The 22986-nt window shown below is 41.1% G+C and overlaps 1 protein-coding gene across 1 annotated transcript in view; it reads left to right on the plus strand.

Moving 5' to 3' along the window:
* SLC7A1 (solute carrier family 7 member 1) overlaps positions 1–22986 on the plus strand; it is a 189150-nt gene that overhangs the window by 90963 nt on the left and 75201 nt on the right. Inside the window, exons 6-8 of the mRNA XM_053708477.1 lie at positions 13651–13873; positions 14726–14865; positions 20944–21046. Of these exons, the coding sequence (XP_053564452.1) occupies positions 13651–13873; positions 14726–14865; positions 20944–21046 (466 nt within the window). The remainder of the gene's footprint in view (positions 1–13650; positions 13874–14725; positions 14866–20943; positions 21047–22986) is intronic.

The following is a 22986-nucleotide window of genomic DNA, read 5'->3' on the forward strand; positions in this document are numbered from 1 at the left end:
TTTTCAACTGTCTAAATTAGCGGCAAAGAATTCAGGTTTTGCCATTTTAGCATGCAGGGCGTTATGGCTTAAGTCCTGGTCTGCTGATGTGTCATCAAAATCTAAACTTTTGAACATCCCTTTCAAAGGAAAGACCCTATTCGGACCTGAACTGAAAGAGATTATCTCAGACATCACTGGAGGGAAAGGCGATGCCCTCCCTCAGGATAAAACAAATAAAATGAGGACCAAACAAAATAATTTTCGTTCCTTTCGGAACTTCAAGGGTGGTCCCGCTTCAGCTTCCCCTGCTGCAAAGCAAGAGGGGAATTTTGCCCAATCCAAGTCAGTCTGGAGACCTAACCAGGCTTGGAACAAGGGTAAACAGGCCAAGAAGCCTGCAGCTGCCTCTAAGACAGCATGAAGGGGTAGCCCCCGATCCGGGACCGGGTCTAGTAGGGGGCAGACTCTCTCTTCGCTCAGGCAAGAGATGTTAACGATTCCTGGGCTTTAGAAATTGTGTCCCAGGGATATCTTCTGGACTTCAAAGATTCCCCCCCCCCCCCAAGGGGGAGATTTCACATTTCTCAATTGTCTGCAAACCAGACAAAGAGAGAGGCATTCTTACGCTGTGTAGAAGACCTACATACCATGGGAGTGATCCGCCCAGTTCAAAAAGAGGAACAAGGGCTAGGGTTTTACTCAAACCTGTTTGTGGTTCCCAAAAAAGAGGGAACTTTCAGACCAATCTTGGATCTCAAAATTCTAAACAAATTCCTCGGATTACCATCATTCAAGATGGAGACTATTCGGACTATTCTACCGTTGATCCAGGAGGGTCAATATATGACTACCGTGGACTTAAAGGATGCGTATCTACACATCCCTATTCAGAGATCATCATCATCAATTCCTCAGATTCGCCTTTCTGGACAGGCATTACCAGTTTGTGGCCCTTCCCTTCGGGTTGGCCACGACTCACAGAATTTTCACAAAGGTGCTAGGGTCCCTTTTGGCGGTTCTAAGACCACGGGGCATAGCAGTAGCGCCTTATCTAGACAACATCTTAATTCAGGCCTCGACTTTCCAGCTAGCCAAGTCTCACACGGACATCGTGTTGGCTTTTCTGAGATCTCACGGGTGGAAGGTGAACATAAAAAAAGAGTTCTTTCTTCCCTCTCACAAGAGTTTCCTTCCTAGGGACTCTGATAGACTCGGTAGAAATGAAAATATTTCTGACGGAGGTCAGAAAATCAAAACTCTTAACCACTTGCCGAGCTCTTCATTCTATTACTCGGCCATCAGTGGCTCAGTGTATGGAGGTAATCGGACTCATGGTAGCGGCAATGGACATAGTTCCTTTTGCCCGCCTACACCTCAGATCACTGCAACTATGCATGCTCAAACAGTGGAATGGGGATTATGCAGATTTATCTCCTCAACTGCATCTGGACCAGGAGACCAGAGATTCTCTTCTCTGGTGGTTGTCTCAGGACCACCTGTCTCAGGGAATGTGTTTCCGCAGGCCAGAGTGGCTCATAGTAACGACAGATGCCAGCCTACTAGGCTGGGGTGCAGTCTGGAACTCCCTGAAAGCACAGGGCTTATGGTTTCGTGAGGAAACTCTCCTCCCGATAAACATTCTGGAACTGAGAGCGATATTCAATGCGCTTCAGGTGTGGCCTCAGCTGGCTGCGGCCAAATTCATCAGATTTCAGTCGGACAACATCACGACTGTAGCTTACGACTGTAGCTTATATCAATCATCAAGGAGGAACATGGAGTTCTCTAGCGATGATGGAGGTAACCAAAATAATCAGATGGGCGGAGGATCACGCTTGCCATCTCTCAGCAATCCATATCCCAGGGGTAGAGAACTGGGAGGCGGATTTTCTAAGTCATCAGACTTTTCATCCGGGGGAGTGGGAGCTCCATCCGGAGGTATTTGCCCAGCTGACTCAGCTATGGGGCACACCAGAATTGGATCTGATGGCGTCCCATTAGAACGCTAAACTTCCGTGTTACGGGTCCAGGTCCCGGGATCCCCAGGCGATACTGATAGATGCTCTAGCAGTGCCCTGGTCCTTCAATCTGGCCTATGTATTTCCACCGTTTCCTCTCCTCCCACGTCTGGTTGCCAGAATCAAGCAGGAGAGAGCTTCGGTGATACTGATAGCACCTGCGTGGCCACGCAGGACTTGGTATGCAGACCTAGTGGACATATCATCTGTTCCACCGTGGACTCTGCCAATGAGGCAGGACCTTCTAATCCAAGGTCCGTTCCAGCATCCAAATCTAACTTCTCTGCGTCTGACTGCTTGGAGATTGAACGCTTGATTCGGTCATAGATACCCTGATTCAAGCTAGAAAGCCTGTCACCAGGAAAATCTATCATAAGATATGGCGCAAATATCTTTATTGGTGTGAATCCAAGGGTTACTCATGGAGTAAGATTAGGATTCCTAGAATATTGTCTTTTCTCCAAGAAGGATTGGAGAAGGTATTATCTGCTAGCTCCTTAAAAGGACAGATATCTGCTTTGTCTATTCTTTTACACAAACGTCTGGCAGATGTCCCAGACGTTCAGGCATTTAGTCAGGCTTTAGTCAGAATCAAGCCTGTGTTTAAACCCGTTGCTCCGCCATGGAGCCTAAACTTAGTTCTTAAAGTTCTTCAAGGGGTTCCGTTTGAACCTATGCATTCCATAGATATTAAGCTTCTTTCTTGGAAAGTTCTGTTTTTAGTAGCTATCTCTTCGGCTCAAAGAGTTTGAGTTATCTGCTTTGCAGTGTGACTCACCTTATCTTTTTTTTCCATGCAGATAAGGTGGTTTTGCGTTCCAAACCTTGATTCCTTCCTAAGGTTGTTTCTAATAGGAATATCAATCAGGAAATTGTTGTTCCTTCGCTGTGTCCTAATCATTCAAAGAAGGAACGTCTTTTGCACAATCTTGATGTGGTTCGTGCTTTAAAGTTCTACTTACAAGCAACTAAAGATTTCCGTCAAACATCTTCATTGTTTGTTGTTTACTCTGGTAAGCGGAGAGGTCAAAAGGCTACGGCTACCTCTTTCTTTTTGGCTGAAAAGCATCATCCGTTTGGCTTATGAGACTGCTGACCAGCAGCCTCCTGAAAGGATTACTGTTCATTCTACTAGAGCAGTGGCTTCCACATGGGCTTTTAAAAATGAGGCTTCTGTTGAACAGATTTGTAAGGCAGCGACTTCGTCTTCGCTTCATACTTTTTCCAAATTTTACAAATTTGATACTTTTGCTTCTTCGGAGGCTATTTTTGGGAGAGAGGTTCTACAAGCAGCGCAGTGGTGCCTTCCGTTTAAGGTACCCGTCTTGTCCCTCCCTTCATCCGTGTCCTAAAGCTTTGGTATTGGTATCCCACAAGTATGGATGAATCTGTGGACTCGATAAATCTTACAAGACAAAACATAATTTATGCTTACCTGATAAATTTATTTCTCTTGTGATGTATCGAGTCCACGGCCCGCCCTGTTTATTTAAGACAGGTAGTATATTTTTATTTAAAAAAACTTCAGTCACCTCTGCACCCTATAGTTTCTCCTTTTCCTACCTTGCCTTCGGTCGAATGACTGGGGGGTGGAGCTAAGGGAGGAACTATATAGACAGCTCTGCTGTGGGTGCTCTTTGCCACTTCCTGTAAGGAAGGAGAATATCCCACAAGTATGGATGAATCCGTGGACTCAATACATCACAAGAGAAATAAATTTATCAGGTAAGCATAAATTATGTTTTTTTTTATAGTTAGACAATGCTAGTTCATGTGTCTTATATAGATAACACTGTGCTCACTCCCGTGGAGTTATTTATAAGTCAGCACTGATTGGCTAAAATGCAAGTCTGTAAAAAGAACTGAGATGGGGGCAGTCTGCAGAGGCTTAGATACAAGGTAATTAGAGGTAAAACGTTTATTAATATAACTGTGCTAGTTATGCAAAACTGAGGCAGTGATTTGCAACCACTGTGCTGCGGCACACCAGTGAGCAGTGAGAGTTCAGGTGTGCCACCGTTAATTGGTCCCTTCCCCCAAGACAGAACATTCTGTGATCTGCAATGTCATCACAAAAAATGCAGCATGTCTGCAGAAAGAATGGACACAGGCAGTGCTTTTGAGTGCCATTGGCACATTAAAAAAAAAAAAAGTTTAGCGCTTAGATTTTTACTAGACCCACCATTTTATTCTCCTTCCCTGTGCATCGGCTTGTTTAATCTAGCAAAGTACTAAAACTTGCTGATTGAAAAGTGGGTGGCAACTAAAGTATGCTGACCTAAATCTCGTGATGTCTGTTCCAATTTTTACCACTCGGTAAAATCTGCTAGTGCATCGAGCGTGACAGTTGCGCTGGTATATGAAGGACTGGTGGGGGATAAGAAAGCAGGTCCAGTTACTGGGCAGACAGCTGCGAGGGCATAGAGAAAATCATTACAGGTGAATCTTTATGAATTTATACTGCACGGACTGCATTACGCATATTCTTTAATCAGCCGGGTATGCGCAGCGCACATGGTGCAAAAAAAAAAAAAGCCTTTATAATTAGGCGGGTATGTGCAGTTAAAGCAGCGCACCCAGCTCCAACAGGAAAACATATTGACTTTGTACACCCCGTATTGTTTATCTACACTCAGCATGTGTGTTGTCACTTTATGAACGTCATGCAGCTGTGGATTAACTTCCTAGTATGTATGTATGTCTGTCTGTGTGTGTGTGTGTGTGTGTGTATACAGGGAGTGCAGAATTATTAGGCAAATGAGTATTTTGACCACATCATCCTCTTTATGCATGTTGTCTTACTCCAAGCTGTATAGGCTCGAAAGCCTACTACCAATTAAGCATATTAGGTGATGTGCATCTCTGTAATGAGAAGGGGTGTGGTCTAATGACATCAACACCCTATATCAGGTGTGCATAATTATTAGGCAACTTCCTTTCCTTTGGCAAAATGGGTCAAAAGAAGGACTTGACAGGCTCAGAAAAGTCAAAAATAGTGAGATATCTTGCAGAGGGATGCAGCACTCTTAAAATTGCAAAGCTTCTGAAGCGTGATCATCGAACAATCAAGCGTTTCATTCAAAATAGTCAACAGGGTCGCAAGAAGCGTGTGGAAAAACCAAGGCGCAAAATAACTGCCCATGAACTGAGAAAAGTCAAGCGTGCAGCTGCCAAGATGCCACTTGCCACCAGTTTGGCCATATTTCAGAGCTGCAACATCACTGGAGTGCCCAAAAGCACAAGGTGTGCAATACTCAGAGACATGGCCAAGGTAAGAAAGGCTGAAAGACGACCACCACTGAACAAGACACACAAGCTGAAACGTCAAGACTGGGCCAAGAAATATCTCAAGACTGATTTTTCTAAGGTTTTATGGATTGATGAAATGAGAGTGAGTCTTGATGGGCCAGATGGATGGGCCCGTGGCTGGATTGGTAAAGGGCAGAGAGCTCCAGTCCGACTCAGACGCCAGCAAGGTGGAGGTGGAGTACTGGTTTGGGCTGGTATCATCAAAGATGAGCTTGTGGGGCCTTTTCGGGTTGAGGATGGAGTCAAGCTCAACTCCCAGTCCTACTGCCAGTTTCTGGAAGACACCTTTTTCAAGCAGTGGTACAGGAAGAAGTCTGCATCCTTCAAGAAAAACATGATTTTCATGCAGGACAATGCTCCATCACACGCGTCCAAGTACTCCACAGCGTGGCTGGCAAGAAAGGGTATAAAAGAAGAAAATCTAATGACATGGCCTCCTTGTTCACCTGATCTGAACCCCATTGAGAACCTGTCATCATCAAATGTGAGATTTACAAGGAGGGAAAACAGTACACCTCTCTGAACAGTGTCTGGGAGGCTGTGGTTGCTGCTGCACGCAATGTTGATGGTGAACAGATCAAAACACTGACAGAATCCCTGGATGGCAGGCTTTTGAGTGTCCTTGCAAAGAAAGGTGGCTATATTGGTCACTGATTTGTTTTTGTTTTGTTTTTGAATGTCAGAAATGTATATTTGTGAATGTTGAGATGTTATATTGGTTTCACTGGTAAAAATAAATAATTGAAATGGGTATATATTTGTTTTTTGTTAAGTTGCCTAATAATTATGCACAGTAATAGTCACCTGCACACACAGATATCCCCTTAAAATAGCTATAACTAAAAACTATTCAGCTTTGATATTAATGAGTTTTTTGGGTTCATTGAGAACATGGTTGTTGTTCAATAATAAAATTAATCCTCAAAAATACAACTTGCCAAATAATTCTGCACTCCCTGTATATTATGAAAATATTAAAAAAACTTTCAGGAATACACTCCAATGGAATTTTCAGTTGAGTAGTTATGTAGTATTAAAATAAGAATTTTGTATTTTTATCTCTCATTTTAAAATATTTTTGTGCCTGAACTTTGGGCATATTTTTTTGTGTGAGATATACATAGTAGATGTGTGAGAGAGAGAGTGTGTGTGAGCATGGGTATGTGATGTTAGCCTGTGAAACTGTGTGTGTGTGTGTCAGTATGTGTGCATAATTTACCCCTATTATTATTTCTTTGGTCTCTTGGTATCTTTTTTTCAAAGGCAGGAATGAAAGTTTAGTAGCTCAACCATTTTTGATTCAGCATCTGGGTAGAGCTTGCTGATAGATGGCTACATTTAGCCACCAATCAACAAGCCTAACCAGATGCTGAACCTAAAATGGAAAAGGCTCCTAAGCTTTCATTCCTGCTTTTCAAATAAAGATACAAAAAGAACGAAGAAAAATTAATAGTAGCAGTAAATTTTGGGATGGTGGTGTGCCGCAGGATTTTTTAATGTGAAAAAATGTGCCGTGGCAAAAAAAAGGTTGAAAATCACTGAACTGGGGAATGAGTAATAATGGGATTATCTATCTTTTTAAACTGTTATTTTGTTAGCAAATATTGCATTATTTACACCTTTTGAAAAGCCTATTATCTCCTCTGCTGTGACAATAAAGGAGCTCTTACACGGATTACTTACTGTGTAGAATATTTTGGAATCAGGGTTCTGCAGTATTGATATCTAGATCAGAATGCTCTTTGGCAACCAGTGGGTTAAATAATCCAAAGATCTCAAACCCCTATCGTCAACTCATGTGACCATTGATCAGGAAGGAAGGAAGCATCTTTATAAGAGTAGAATTACTGCTCTGCTCAAGCACATTTACTCAGAAGTGCAGGATATGCTGTTCACTTTATGCTCATTTTAATCAATGGTCTATTCAAAAATCTATCATCTTCACGTATGATGGGCAGCTTCCTAACACACGGGGGCTTAAGATCAATATTTTAGAAACGGTAACAGGACGTATACACATTTATGGCTATTAAACATAATAATACATATCTAATAAATGTCCAGTTCACAGGGCCAGATTTCAGTGAAGTTCCATGTATCCTCTGCATGCTGTTCTCCCCTCCAAGGGCTTTTTTAATTGTGGCCACCACAAAGAGCACATTTTTACTAAACTTAATTTCCTTCTTAATATGAGGAGAGTCCACAGCATCATTCCTTACTGTTGGGAAATACTGAACCTGGCCACCAGGAGGAGACAAAGACACCCCAGCCAAAGGCTTAAATATTCCCCCCACTTCCCTCATATCCCAGTCATGCTTTGCCTTTCGTCACAGTAGGTTGGCAGAGAAGTGTCAGAAGATTCATAGTAGTTCCTTATGAAGGGTATTTACCCTTCGAAATGGGTCTGGAGTTTTAAGTAGTTTTGTCAACCTTTCAGTGAGAGCATTGACAAATGTTAGAGTCTGGAGATGCAGGGAGAGTTTCTGCAAACCCATCCAGACTCGTATTAACAGCTCCTAAGTAATCAGTGTTGACGAGTTTCACTGCCTGCTTCCATCACTCTAGTCCATGTCAGGAGCGATGCTACAAGACTGTCAAACTTAAGAGGCTGTGTTTCCATGGCATAGGTTATATGTTCATTTTTGGAAGCCGTGCAGCCTGTAAGGCTTGGTACGCTTTTTTCCTATAGCAGGGGCGGTCCTGCATTGCGCACCATGTGACCGGGTGTGGTTACACTGATTTCCTCTTTCCTGACCGTGCGGTTTACCGGAGAAGAAGCGGTTTCTCTGTTTGGCCTGTGTTATAGGAGGTGGTGAGTTCCCCAGCCATTGGGGGTATAAAGGTGCTGTTTTTTTATTATCTATAGTCTACTTTATAAGCGCAAGCTATGGAGGATTCTGATGTGTTACTACCTCTTTACCTAAATCTAATACCTGTTTATATTGTGAGGAGGCCACGGTATACCCGCCTGCTCAATTATGTTTCACATGCCTTGATAAAGTTATCATTTCAAAGAAAGCTAATGTTTGATACCACTGAGCCATCCACCTCTGAGGAGTCTCCGTCCAGTGAAGTGCATACACATACAGCTTCCTGTAGCACTCCTAATTCTCCATCTGGAGGGGCCCTTTTACCCCCAGACTTTACTGAGCAGTTACAAATGGCAGTGTCTGCGGGCCTTATGTGCTTTACCTCGCCTTGCTAAGCACAAGCGAAAGGTATTGCTATTCTTCCCAGGGGTTATCTACTAGCTTATTGGATTTATCTGGAACAAGATTATCCGATGATGAAGGCGCCTCTGATACTTCAGAGGGTGCTCTTTCTGGGTCGGAATCTGCTGCTTCTAGGCCTCCAGCTGCGGAGGAACCAGTAGTTTCAGGATTAAGCATATACGCTTTCTGTTGAAGGAAGTTTTGGCTCTGTTAGAGGTCCCAGAGCCCAAATTGCCTGAGGAACCTTTGATACCCATATTAGATAAGGTCTACAAGGACAGGGTTGTACCTAAAACTTTCCCAATTCCCGTAAAGATGGTGAACATTATTAAGAATGAATGGGAAAGACTTGGTTCTTTATTTTCCCCTTCTTTTAAAAAATTGTTTCCGGTCCCGGACTCTCAATTGGAGCTGTGGGGTTCCATCCCTAAGGTGGATGGCGCTATCTCCACGCTTGTTAAATGCACTACTATCCCGCTTGAGTATAGTTAGTCTTTTAAAGAGCCCATGGATAAGACAATTTAAACTTTGTTAAGAAAGATGTTTCAACATATGGGGTATTTGTTTCAACCGGCAGCGACTGTTGCTGGAACGGCTACCTACTGGTGCGACTCCTTATCTGAGTTGATCGAGGTGGAGGGTCCCCTCGACGTGATCCAGGAAAGAATTAGGGCCTTAAGGGTGGCTAATTCTTTTCTTTGTGATGCAAATATGCAAATTATTCGCCTGAATGCCAAGGCTTCAGGTTTTTCTGTTCAAGCTCGTAGTTCACTCTGGCTGAAGTCCTGGTCTGCGGACATGAATTCCAAGTCAAGAAATCTTTCCCTCCCAAGGAAAAGATACTATTTGGTCCAGGCCTGGACTCCATTATCTCCACTGTTACTTGATGCAAAGGTGCCTTTTTACTGCAGTATAAGAAGAATAAACCTAAGGAACAAGGTCCCAATTTTTGTTCCTTTTCGGATAAATCCCAATGTCAGCAACCCTCTGCAAAGCCTGAGCAATCCAAGGGGGCTTGGAAGCCGGTTCAGTCCTGGAAATAAATCCAAGCAGAGTAAGAAGCCTGCTGAGTCAGTCAGCATGAAGGGGTGACCCCCTATCCCGCTCTGGATCGTGTATGGTCCAGACTGTCACTCTTTTCGGTCGCTTAGATTAGGGATGTACAAGACACGTGGCTGCTGGAGGTCATCACTCAGGGATACAGGATAGGTTTCAAGTCTCCTCCACCCAGGGTCAGATTCCTCTTGTCAAACCTGTCTTCTCGGCGGGAAAAGGGAGAAGCCTTTCTGGGGTGCGTGAGGGATCTCTCCTCCCTGGGAGTCATTGTCCCGGTACCCCTTGCAGAACCAGGTTTGGGATACTATTCAAACCTTTTTGTGGTCTCAAAGAAGGAGGGAACTTTCCGCCCAATTCTGGACATTAAGTGTTTAGCCAAATTCCTATCTGTCCCCTTGTTTAAGATGGAGACAATAAGGTCCATCCTTCCCTTAGTTCAGGAAGGACAGTTCATGACCACAATAGATCTGAAGGATGTTTACCTTTACGTTCCAATACACAAGGAACACTTCAAGTTCCTAAGATTTGCGTTCCTGGACCAGCACTTCCATTTTTATTGCACTTCTGTTTGGTCTAGCTACTGCCCCAAGAGTCTTTACAAAGGTTCTGGAGGCTCTGCTTGCAGTGGCCAGAACCAGAGGTATAGCAGTAGTGCCATACTTGGACGATATTCTGGTTCAAGCACCATCCTATTGTCTGGCAGAGGACCATTCGAAAACACTTCTATCTCTTCTTCTCTCTCATGGATGGAAGATAAACTTAGAAAAGAGTTCTCTTATCCACAGTACCAGGGTGGAATTCCTGGGTACTATAATAGACTCCATATCCATGAGGATATTTCTTACAGACCAGAGACGTTACAAGCTAACTTCCGCTTGTCTTGCCCTCCAGACCTCCTTAAGGCCCTCTGTGGCTCATGTATGGAGGTGATTGGTCTCATGGTGTCCAGCATAGACATAATTCCTTTTGCCAGATTCCGTCTCAGACCACTTCAACTGTGCATGCTGAGACAGTTGAACGGTGATTATTTGGATCGGTCTCAACAGATTTCTCTGGACAACCGGTCGAGAGAATTGCTCTCCTGGTGACTCTGTCCAGATCACCTGTCCTAAGGGACATCCTTCTTGAGACTATCCTGGGAGATTGTGACTACGGATGCAAGTTTATCAGGATTGGGAGCCGTTTGGGGTGCTAGGAAGGCACAGGACCTGTGGACTCAAGAGGAATCCCTCCTCCCGATCAACATTTTGGAACTTAGAGGGATCTTCAATGCTCTGAAGGTTTGGCCTCTTCTGGGTTCATCCCAGTTTATCGGATTCCAATCAGACAACATAACCTCGGTGGCTTACATCAACCATCAGGGGGGGACGAGGAGCTCCCTAGCAATGAGGGAAGTATCTCGGATTCTGGAATGGGCAGAGTACCACAACTGCTCGCTGTCAGCAATCCACATTCCGGGTGTGGACAACTGGGAAGCGGATTTCCTCAGCAGACAATACTTTCATCCGGGGGAATGGTTTCTCCATCCCGAGGTGTTTGCGAAGATTTGGAACAGATGGGGGACACCGGAGAGAGATCTCATGGCGTCCTGGCTCTATTCCAAGCTACCCAGATATGGGTCGTGGTCGAGGGATCCTCAGGCAGAGCTAACAGATGCATTAGCAGTGCCTTGGAAGTTCAATCGAATTTACATTTTTCCACCGTTACCACTTCTCTCTTTTGTAGTGGCCCGCATCAAGCAGGAACAGGCATCAGTGATACTGATTGTTCCATCGTGGCCGCAAAGGATGTGTTTCGATGATCTGGTGGGCATGTCCTCATCTCCTCCGTGGAAGTTACCTTGTCGCAGAGATCTGCTGGAACATGGTCCTTTTTGTTCATCAAGGCTGACTGCGTTGAGATTGAACGCTTAGTCTTAGCCAAGAGAGGTTTCTCTGAAAGGGTTATTGACATTCTCATTCAGGCTCGTAAGCCTGTTACTCGTTGCATCTATCGTAAGGTGTGGAGAGCTTACTCATTTTGGTTTGAAGAGCGTGGTTTCGCCTGGCATAAGGTCAAGGCTGCCAGGATTCTGTCCTTTCTCCAGTAGGGTCTGGAGAAGGGCCTTTCTACCAGTTCCCTGAGGGTACAGATTTCGTCACTTTCTGTTTTGCTTCACAAGAGACTCGCGGAGCTCCCTGACGTGCAATCCTTCATTAAGGCTCTGATCAGAATCAGACCTGTGTTTAGATCCAACACTCCATCTTGGAGTTTGAATCTTGTTTTTGCAACAGGCTCTGTGTTAGCCTATGCGTTCTGTTGACATCAAATTGGTGTCATGGAAGGTTCTTTTCCTATTGGCTATTGCGTCGGCACGTAGAGTTTCTTAAATAGCTAACTTGCAATGTGAGCCTCCTTATCTGGTGTTCCACACTGATAAGGCTGTCCTACGTACCAGCTTGGGTTTTCCCCCTAAGGTTGTGTCTGATCGTAACATCAATCAGGAGATTGTGGTTCCTTCCTTATGTCCTAACCCTCCTTCTTCGAAGGAACGTTTACTTCATAATCTGGATGTGGTTCGAGCTTTGACGTTTTATCTTCAAGCTACTAAGGATTTTAGACAAACTTCTTCCTTGTTTATCTACTCTGGAAAGCGTAAGGATCTGAAGGCTTCTTAGACTTTCTTATCTTTTTGGTTTAGGAGTGTTATACTTAAGAGTCAGAGGGTTACGGCTCATTCCACTAGAGCGATGGCTTCCTCTTGGGCCTTTAAGAACGAGGCCTCTATGGATCAGATTTTTAAGGCGGCTACCTGGTCCTCCTTTCATTCTTTTTCAAAATTTTACAAGTTTGACGTTTTTGCTTCGGCTGAAGAAAGGCTTTGCAGGCTGTGGTGCCCTCAGATTAGGGTCCGCCTCTCTTTTATCTTTCCCGTTATTCAGTGTCCTCTTCTAGAGCTTGGGTATAGTTTTCCCAACAGTAAAGAATGATGCTGTGGACTCTCCTCATATTAAGAAGGAATACATGAATTATGATTACCTGATAATGTCATTTCCTTCTGTATGAGGAGAGTCCAAGGCCCCCGCCTGTATACTCCCATGGGCGGACCAAAATTCATTTTTCTCTGCCGGCACCATTTGTACCTTGATATTTCTCCTACTGTTCCTTGTTTCTTTGGCAGAATGACTGGGATATGAGGGAAGTATGGGGAGTATTTAATCCTTTTGGCTGAGGTTTAATATTTCCCAACAGTAAGGAATGATGTAGTGGACTCTCCTCATACAGAAGGAAATTTAATTATCAGGTAAGCATAATTTATGTTTTTTAGATGTGCTCTTTTCCTAGCACCAAAAATAACTGTCACACATTCTGTGTTCTGCTTTTTCCTAGGAGCTGCAATAACAAATGCAGAAGGCTGCTGTTGGCCCTCAGCTCTTTAGTTGGCCACCCCTGATCTGCATGAAAAAGCTTAATTGATATGTGTATCCTGCTAATGCTCGTTAGGGATAAGTACAATGAATATTCACCAACTAATGAGCATTAGTAGGAACGGATACATCTCTATTAGTTTGTTTCATAAATTAAAGTAGCTTATTCTTTACATTTTTAGGAAAAAAATCAATATCTCAGAATACAGGGAACGCCACATGGCAAAGTACAGTTTTATCCCATATATATGAGAAATGGAAAGATGTATAAACTCACAATTTGAGACGCCCCCTCAAGGTGGTGTTTGATAAGCAGGCTGGATCCTCTGTCGTCCAGTAGACTGCACCTCCGGTATTACAGCAAACGATATGGCAAGCAAACCTTAATAAGAATCCCTGTAGTGGATAGAAATTTTGTTCAAAAAAGTATCCACTCCAGGGACTCTGCAGGGGGTTTGAGGGCACGCCCTATTTTTTGTATTTGTTTTGAAAACTTCAATATCTTTCAATGCTAATTTCTCATATGGATTATGGACAGGTTTTGGGTGTAATATCCATTTAACTTTGTTCGAATAAGGAATCAAACTTTCTTATCTTAATTTGTTTTTTCTCAAAGGCATTTTATTTTTGTTTCCTCTAAGAATTTTTTTTTTCTTTTCAATTTAGGTGAAGAAGTTAAAAATCCTCAAAAAGCCATCCCCATAGGTATTGTCGCATCACTCTTGATCTGTTTTGTGGCATACTTTGGAGTGTCTGCAGCCCTCACCTTAATGATGCCCTATTACTTATTAGATAAAAATAGTCCCTTACCTGTTGCATTTAATTATGTTGGCTGGGGTGGAGCTAGGTACGCAGTGGCTGTTGGATCACTCTGCGCACTCTCAACCAGGTATGTTAAATCATTTTATATGTTTACAAAATTCTACACCTATCTCTAGCTGAATTCTGTTCTCAATTCACATAACAAAATTAGTGTTTTTAGCTTTTAAAATTAATATAGGACTTTTAAAGGAAGATTGAATCAGTGAATACTATTTGTATTATATTCTTAGTGGTTACATATCCCTTGACTAAAAGTTTAATGATATTTTAGATTTCTCTAATAGCTTACTATTGATGCGCATACAGCAGTTTGAAAAATTGTTCCTCTGGTTTACAAAATGTGCCATAAAAATAAGTATTTTTTATCGAACATTATAACATTTTATAGCAAATCTCATAGCTCTAATTTGTTACAGCATATAAATTTTGCGGAAGTGACACTCTTTGACAAGGTTTAATCCCTGGAAGGTTAACTCCAGTTTGCAATCTACAATCAGGACATGGCTGCTCAGCCAGTCAGGAGTGGAACTTTCACAAACCAACCAATCACTGTTTTCTAGACTGACTAATGCGAAAATTTGATGCTCTAAAAAAGTTTGCATTAAAATTTCCCTTTAACAATTTTTGCTAATATTCTACTAATGTATGTTTTCTGCTTATTTTGTGCACTTTCAGTTGGGGTTTGGGTGAGTTTCTGATGTTGGGTGTTTGTGTTTGTGTGTGTGTGTGTGTGTATGTACAGTATGCATATGTGTGTTTATAATTTATATATATATATATTCAGAAACTCACCCAGACCTAGTAAACCAAAGTGATATTTTTTTATTTAGTGTGTGTGCGTTTGGATTACCTCCTCTCATATGTTTAATGGTTTGAACACTTTCATTTATTATCTAACATGTTGTTTATCCTTTTTAAGTCTTCTGGGTTCCATGTTCCCTATGCCTCGAGTGATATATGCAATGGCAGATGATGGTTTGCTGTTTAAATTCCTAGCAAAAGTCAGTGAGAAGAGTAAAACACCAGTGATAGCTACATTGTCTTCTGGAGCTGTTGCAGGTAAGGTTAATATGCAGAGAATAAATCACAAAAGCGGCTGGAATGAATGGAAAGTGCTTGTGCAGCTTTTGTTATTTTCTTTAGAAAGGTTGAGCAGATGTAGCATAACGTTGATTCATGATTTATAATTCTCTTGTATTTTTGCATTGCAATCATAATTGTACCTCCGATTGAAGAGTAGATTGCCCATAGTCATACCATACTCTTAAAGGGACGTGAAACCCACATTTTTCTTTCATGTTTCAGATAGAGCATGTGATTTTAAACAACTGTCTAATTTACTTCTATTTAATTTTTGTTCTCTTGTTATCCTTTATTGAAAAGGATACATAGGTAGGCTCAGGAGCTGCTGATTGGTGGCTGCACATATATGCCTCATGTTATTGGCTCTCACAATGTGTTAACTAGTTCACAATAGTGCATTCCAGCTTCTTTAACAAAGAGGAATGAAGCAAATTAGATAAAAGAAGTAAATTGGAAAGTTGTTTAACCCCTTAATGACCGGACCATTTTTCAATTTTCTTACCCTTAATGACAATGGCTATTTTTATATTTCTGCTGTGTTTGTGTTTAGCTGTAATTTTCCTCTTACTCGTTTACTGTACCCACACATATTATATACCGTTTTTCTCGCCATAAAATGGACTTTCTAAAGATACCATTATTTTCATCATATCTTATAATTTACAAAAAAAAAAGATAAAATATGAGGAGAAAATGGAAAAAAACACGCTTTTTCTAAATTTGACCCCCAAAATCTGTTACATATCTACAACCACCAAAAAACACCCATGCTAAATAGTTTCTAAATTTTGTCCTGAGTTTAGAAATACCCAATGTTTACACGTTCTTTGCTTTTTTTTGCAATTTATGGAGCAATAAATACAAGTAGCACTTTGCTATTTCCAAACCACTTTTTTTCAAAATTAGCGCTAGTTACATTGGAACCCTGATATCTGTCAGGAATCCCTGAATATCCATTGACATGTATATATATTTTTTTTTAGAAGACAACCCAAAGTATTGATCTAGGCCCATTTTGGTATATTTCATGACACCATTTCACTACCAAATGCGATCAAATAAAAAAAAAAGTTCACTTTTTCACAAATTGTTTCACAAACTTTAGGTTTCCCACTGAAATTATTTACAAACAGCTTCTGCAATTATGGCACAAATGGTTGTAAATGCTTCTCTGGGATCCCCTTTTTCAGAAATAACAGACTTATATGGCTTTGGGGTTGCTTTTTGGTAATTAGAAGGCAGCTAAATGCCGCTGCGCACCACACGTGTTTTATGCCCAGGAGTGAAGGGGTTAATTAGGGAGCTTGTAGAGAGCTTGTAGGGTTAATTTTAGCTTTAGTGTAGTGTAGTAGACAACCCCAAGTATTGATCTAGGCCCATTTTGGTATATTTTATGCCACCATTTCACCGCCAAATGCGAGCAAATAAAAAAAAAACTTTACATTTTTTACAATTTTAGGTTTCTCACTGAAATAATTTACAAACAGCTTGTGCTATTATGGCAGAAATTGTTGTAAAAGCTTCTCTGGGATCCCCTTTGTTCAGAAATAGCAGACTTATATGGCTTTGGCGTTGCTTTTTGGTAATTAGAAGGCCGCTAAATGCTGCTGCGCACCACACGTGAATTATGCCCAGCAGTGAAGGGGTTAAATTAGGTAGCTTTTAGGGAGCTTGCAGGGTTAATTTTAGAGATCAGCCTCCCACCTTACACATCCCACCCCCTGATCCCTCCCAAACAGCTCTCTTCCCTCCCCCACCCCACAATTGTCCCCGCCATCTTAAGTACTGGCAGAAAGTCTGCCAGTACTAAATAAGAGGGGTTTTTTTTTTTTTTTAATAAAAATAATAAAATATTTTAGCTGGGATGGACCCCTGCCTTAGCCCCAACCTCCCTGATCCCCCCTCCAGCTCTCTAACCCTCTCCCCTACCTAATTACCGCCATCTTGGGTACTGGCAGCTGTCTGCCAGTACCCACTTTGGCCCCAAAAAACAAAGTATTTTTATTTTATTTTTAAATTAACTCTTTCTGTAGTGTAGCAGCCCCTCCACAATACCCCCACAATAACCCCACCCTCCTCCCCCTCCCAGATCCATTTATATTTGAAAAAAATTTTTTTTACCTTTTCCTGGCTTTTTGCCCTCATTGGTGTCAGTGTGGCTTATGTGCGCGTGCACGTGCACATGCACGTGCGCCTCGTGCACACGCACCGTACACGCACACTATGTTCACGTGCACGCGCGCGCGTCTCGTGCACGCGCGCGCACGCTCCCTCCCACCCGGAAAACGGCACCATCACTACCGGTGCAGAGAGGGCCACAAAGTGGCTCTCTCTGCATCGGAGGCTTGTAAAGGGGTATTGCAGGATGCCTCCATATTGAGGCATCACTGCAATACCCTCAGAGCTGCTGGAAGCGATTGTGATCACTTCCAGCACTCTGTTAGACAACTGACGTACCAGGTACGTCCATTGTCATTAACTGCTTGTTAATGCATGACGTACCTGGTACGTCAGTTGTCATTAAGGGGTTAAAATTGTACTCTATCTGAATCATGATAGAACATTTTTGGGTTTCATTTACCTTTTTAAGTTTATTTAACTCGGTATGTAATTTCCAACAAATTCCATGTTTAAGTTCTACCATTTGTGTTATGCTCTACCCTGCTGATGTTAAAGGGACAGTAAGGTAAAAAAATTACACTTTTATGACTCAGATCCTGCAATTTTAAAAACAGCTTTCCACTTTACTTCTTTCTCTTGTAAGATGTATAGAGTCCACGGATTCATCCTTACTTGTGGGATATTCTCCTTCCCTACAGGAAGTGGCAGAGAGAGCACCCACAGCAGAGCTGTCTATATAGCTCCCCCCTTAGCTCCACCCCCCAGTCATTCTCTCTGCCTGCTTAACTGCTAGGACGGGCAAAGAGCTATGTGGTGACTAAAATGTAGTTTTTTACTTCTCAAGCAAGAGTTTATTATTTTAAATGGTATCGGTGTGTACTATTTACTCTCTGGCAGAAAAGGGATGAAGATTTCTGCAAGAGGGATGATGATCTTAGCACTTTGTAACTAAGATCCACTGCTGTTCTCACAAGGCCTGAAGAGTATAGGACAACTTCAGTTGGGAGAACGGTTTGCAGACTAAGCTGCATATGAGGTATGTTCAGTCTATATTTTTCTAGACAGACTGTGTTAAATCTAGAAAAGGCTGACAATATCCCCATGAGGGAAGGGTAAGCTGTATTCAGATACTTTAACAGGAATTTCAGCTTGCTTGCAAGGGCTCATTAGTTACTGGTGACACTGTTAGGAAAAAACGTTTTATTTTTTGATGCATTTATAACGTTTTTTGAAGGGACTAAAGGGGTCATTGTGGCTTGGTTTTGTTTAATTAAGAGACACTCTGGTGTTTCTCTGGTAGGCCTCAAAACATCGAGTGAGGTGGGAGGGGCCTATTTTTGCGCCTCAGTTGCGCAGTTTCCTTTCCCCTGAGACATATCACTGCTTCTCCTGTCGTTTTTGCTGTGTTTGAGGGTTGTTAAAGAAATATTTTCCCCCACAAATCAATCTGAAGGGCAGGTAGGAGCCACAGCAGAGCTGAGCTGTGGCATGGTGCTTAGAGTCTTTTTTTTTTTTTTTTTACTGGGGTTAACGTTTTTTCAATCCGTTTTTGCCATTTAAGGGTTAATTGTTTATTTGCATAGCTGTGCAAAGTTACAAAGCCTTTATAATGCTACTGTAAAAATTTTGTTACGTTTACTGCTTTTTTTACACTGTTTTGCAGAACTGGTGCAGCTTTTTTTCTCTTAAAGGCACAGTACCATTTTATTTCTAAGTGTTTTTTACTTTGATTACAGTGTTTTCCAAGCTTGCTTGTTACATTACTAGCCTGTTTAACATGTCTGACACCAAGGAAAATCCTTGTTTAATATGTTTGGAAGCCATTGTGGAACCCCCTCTTAGAATGTGTCCCATTTGTACTGATATGTCTATAAACTATAAAGAACATATATTAGTACTTAAAAATAGAGCAATAGATGATTCTCAGTCAAAAGTAAATGAGGGTTCGCCATCTAGCTCTCCCCAAGTGTCACAACCAGTAACGCCCGCACAAGTGACGCCAAGTACCTCTAGTGCGTCAAATTCTTTTACTTTACAAGACATGGCCACAGTTATGAATACAACCCTCACAGATGTTTTATCTAAACTGCCTGGTTTACAAGGAAAGCGGGACAGCTCTGGGTTTAGGAAAAATGCTGAGCCATCTGACGCTTTAGTAGCCGTATCTGATATGCCCTCACAATGCTCTGAAGTAGGGGTGAGGGATTTGTTATCTGAGGGAGAAATTTCTGATTCAGGAAAGACGCTTCCTCAGACAGATTCTGATATGACGGCCTTTAAATTTAAGTTTGAACACCCTCCGCTTATTGCTCAGGGAGGTATTAGCGACTCTAGGTGATTGTGACCCTATAGTGGTTCCAGAGAAATTGTGTAAAATGGATAAATACTTAGAGGTTCCTGTTTACACTGATGTTTTTCCAGTTCCTAAGAGGATTGTGAATATTATTACTAAGGAGTGGGATAGACCAGGTATTTTGTTCTCTCCCCCTCCTGTTTTTAAGAAAATGTTTCCCATATCTGACACCATGCGGGACTCGTGGCAGACAGTCCCTAAGGTGGAGGGAGCTATTTCTACTCTGTCTAAGCGTACAACTATACCTATCGAAGACAGTTGTGCTTTCAAAGATCCTATGGATAAAAAATTAGACGGTCTCCTGAAGAAAATTTTTGTTCATCAGGGTTTTTCTCTTCTGATTGGCTCACCATGTGCATTGCTTTTTCTTCAACTAAGGATATTTAAAAAATGAAGCAAAATAAATAATGGAAGTAAATTGTAATGTTGTTTAAATTTTTATTCTCTATCTGAATCATGAAAGAAAGATTTTGGGTTTAGTGGCCCTTTAATTTGTCAAACACTGCATGCTACCTAAGTATTATCTTCATCAAAGAATACAATGATAAAGAAGTTAGCTTGATAATTTAAAGTAATTTGGAAACATTTTAGGTTTCATGTCTCTTTACCTGATGTGTCTATTGATTTCAGTACTTTGTCTGAAAGGTCTAATTGGCTGCAATAGGAGCAAGTACAAGAGTAGTTAATTTGCATAGCCCTGGACCAGTGGAGTTGAGAGAGTCATGTGTTTTATAGAGATATATATTATTACTAATTTATTTATTTTTTCAAAGGCATATGAAACCCAATTTTTTTTTTTTCTTTAATGATTCAGATACAACATGCAAATTTAAGCAACTTTCAAATTTACTTCTATTATCAATTTTTCTTCGTTCTCTTGGTATCTTTATTTGAAAAAGCAGGAGTGTATGCTTAGGAGCCAGACCATTTTTTTATTCAGAACCCTGGGTAGCAATTGCTGATTGGTGGCTACATTTAGCTAGTAATCTCAATCAGCGAGCACTACCCAGACGCTGAACCAAAAATGAGCCAGCTCCTAAGCTTACTTACCTGATTTCAAATAAGATACCAAGAGAACATAGAAAAAATGATAAAAGAAGTAAATTAGAAAGCTGCTTAAAATTGCCTGCTCTATCTGAATCATGAAAGAAAAAAATTGGGTTTCATATCCCTTTAAGTCCTGGAGATGAACAGTATGGCTACTTGAGAATTTGGATTAATTTGAAGGCATTAAAAAAAGTTTTTACAAATGGAAAGAAGCCAGGAGGTTGTGTCTGTGGGGGGGGGGGGGTTAAAAAAACAAGATGGGTGCTGTAATGTTCCATTTAAAGCTTGATGCAGCTGATAATTTTATCAATGCAAATTAATGAGGGGATAGATCACGTTCATCATATTTTACATCTGGACCAGTTTTTCAAGAGGAATAAATAGATTAAGCTAGCACTGTTGTCACTTGAACAAGTACACATTGTCACACAACACCGATGTTACAGGATATTGAGAAAGGCAGCTTCTGTGTCTGTAACACTAGATGTTCGTTTGCCCATCCTACAATTATGATTTTGTCTCTTCTTTTCTAGCCCTAATGGCATTCCTGTTCGACTTAAAAGATTTGGTAGACTTAATGTCCATAGGAACTCTTTTGGCGTACTCCCTGGTAGCTGCCTGCGTATTGGTTTTAAGGTAAACATATTTACATAAATCTTTTTCCGCTTTTTGTCACATTGCTTACCGCTTAGGGATAGTTCTGCTATGAAATGTAGAGATAGATAGCAACAGTTTTATATTCATTGCAAAGTAGCTGTTTTTTAATAAACACATGTTCCACACTATAGAGATCTATGCACCATGCACATCTGCATTCGCTACTCGTATGTCAGCTGGGAGCACTCATATTAAAAATAAATTGCTTCCCACAATGCTATATATTTGTAATGAAATTTTTTTTTTCTGGAAGTCCCTGTTCTTACCCAGTTCCAAACAGTTACTAGAAGTCTATTCCATCCCAGGATGACCAAAGCAATTTGTATAATAAAAGAGAATGCGTAGTAGAAAAAATTGCTTATTAAAGGGACAGTATACTTTAAAATTGTGTTTTTCCTTAATGTGCTTCCAATTACTTTTTTACCAGCTGCAGAGTATACAATGTATGAGATTTGCTTGTTTAAGGTTAATTTGTGTATATGAAATAGCTTATTTTATGTTTTGAAGCCACAACCTAATAAAATGGGTTGAGCTTGTAGGTATAATCAGAATTCATTACTTTATCACATTGTGTAAATATACCTGCTTCTTTATCTTATATCTGTCCATAAACCAATCACCAATACTTGGAGAGAACAATGGAAAATTAACATTTTATTACCTTATCTCTTCTATACTACACTGGTAGTGTAATTTCTTCTAATGGCTGTGTTAACACAGCTTGGCCTCGTGGCCAAAAACTTTCAGGATGGGTGGGGAAACCACAGGCTAAATAAACTATTTCAAATGCCAATATAAGGTTATTGGAAATACTTGTAAACAATTTAATACACTCCAGCAGGTAAAGTGGATCATTGGGAACAAATTAAAGGGGAGACATTTTTTGAGTAGACTGTTCCTTTAAAGGGAGAGAAAATTATATAATATTTTCACACTTTTTTGCCTTAAAGAGATAATAAACAGTCTATTTCATTGCTGTAATAAAAAAGCAATAAGCAGTGTCTATATTTAATAGAAATCATTGCAATATGTATTATTCATCATTTTAAATGGATTTTACCTTTATTTTATTTTTTTACACTACATTTGTCCAATGTCCATTACTTCCTGTCACAGCCTTATAAGGAGGAGGGGCCTCTGCAGGAAGTCTTTATCTAGCCTGATGTCATAAAACTTCTGAAATGTCATGAGCTGGTTTACTATAAAGTCAATAGACTAGATAAGAGGGAATCAGATTTGCTTATGCCCAGATCAGTCAAAATGTAACCTAAGTTTCAAAGATGTCAGCTCCCATATTACACTGATGGCAGGGCTACACTGAGAATGCTCACTATGCTAGAAAACAAGTAAGTTATTTGCTGATTTTTATTTTTTTTTATACACAATCTGTTTCTTTTATGTTTAATTTAACATATTTGTTTTTACCAAAGGAGCGTTGTTTAATATCCCCTAAAAACATAGACATTTTTTTTTCTTAAGACACAGTCAGTCCACGGAATCATCAATTACTGTTGGAAATATCACTTCTGGCTAGCAGGAGGAGGCAAAGAGCACCACAGCAAAGCTGTTAAGTATCACTTCCCTTCCCACAACCCCCAGCCATTCTCTTTGCCTTAGGTGCAGTTTTTGGTGTCTGAAGAAATTTGGATTATATCACTTCAATCAAGATTTTATTATTTTGAAAGCCAGAGTAGGTTTGCTCTGATCTTTCCTCACAAGATTGGGTCTAGCCGTACTCCACGTTAGTCTCTTCAGTAGGGCAGTGGTGGTTTTAAGGAAGAAAGGAACTTGTGAGGTGGGCCTTGCCTAGGTTTACTCTGTTCTTTCTTTGCTTCACCGGTCTCTGTGAGGAGTGGCATCCTCTCGTGCCAGGTGTGCTGTTCTCCTGCCGGACAGCTATATGTGCAGGTAAGTGCCTT

Source organism: Bombina bombina, chromosome 3 (assembly GCF_027579735.1).
Source record: "Bombina bombina isolate aBomBom1 chromosome 3, aBomBom1.pri, whole genome shotgun sequence".
In the NCBI taxonomy this organism is placed as follows: Eukaryota; Metazoa; Chordata; class Amphibia; order Anura; family Bombinatoridae; genus Bombina; species Bombina bombina.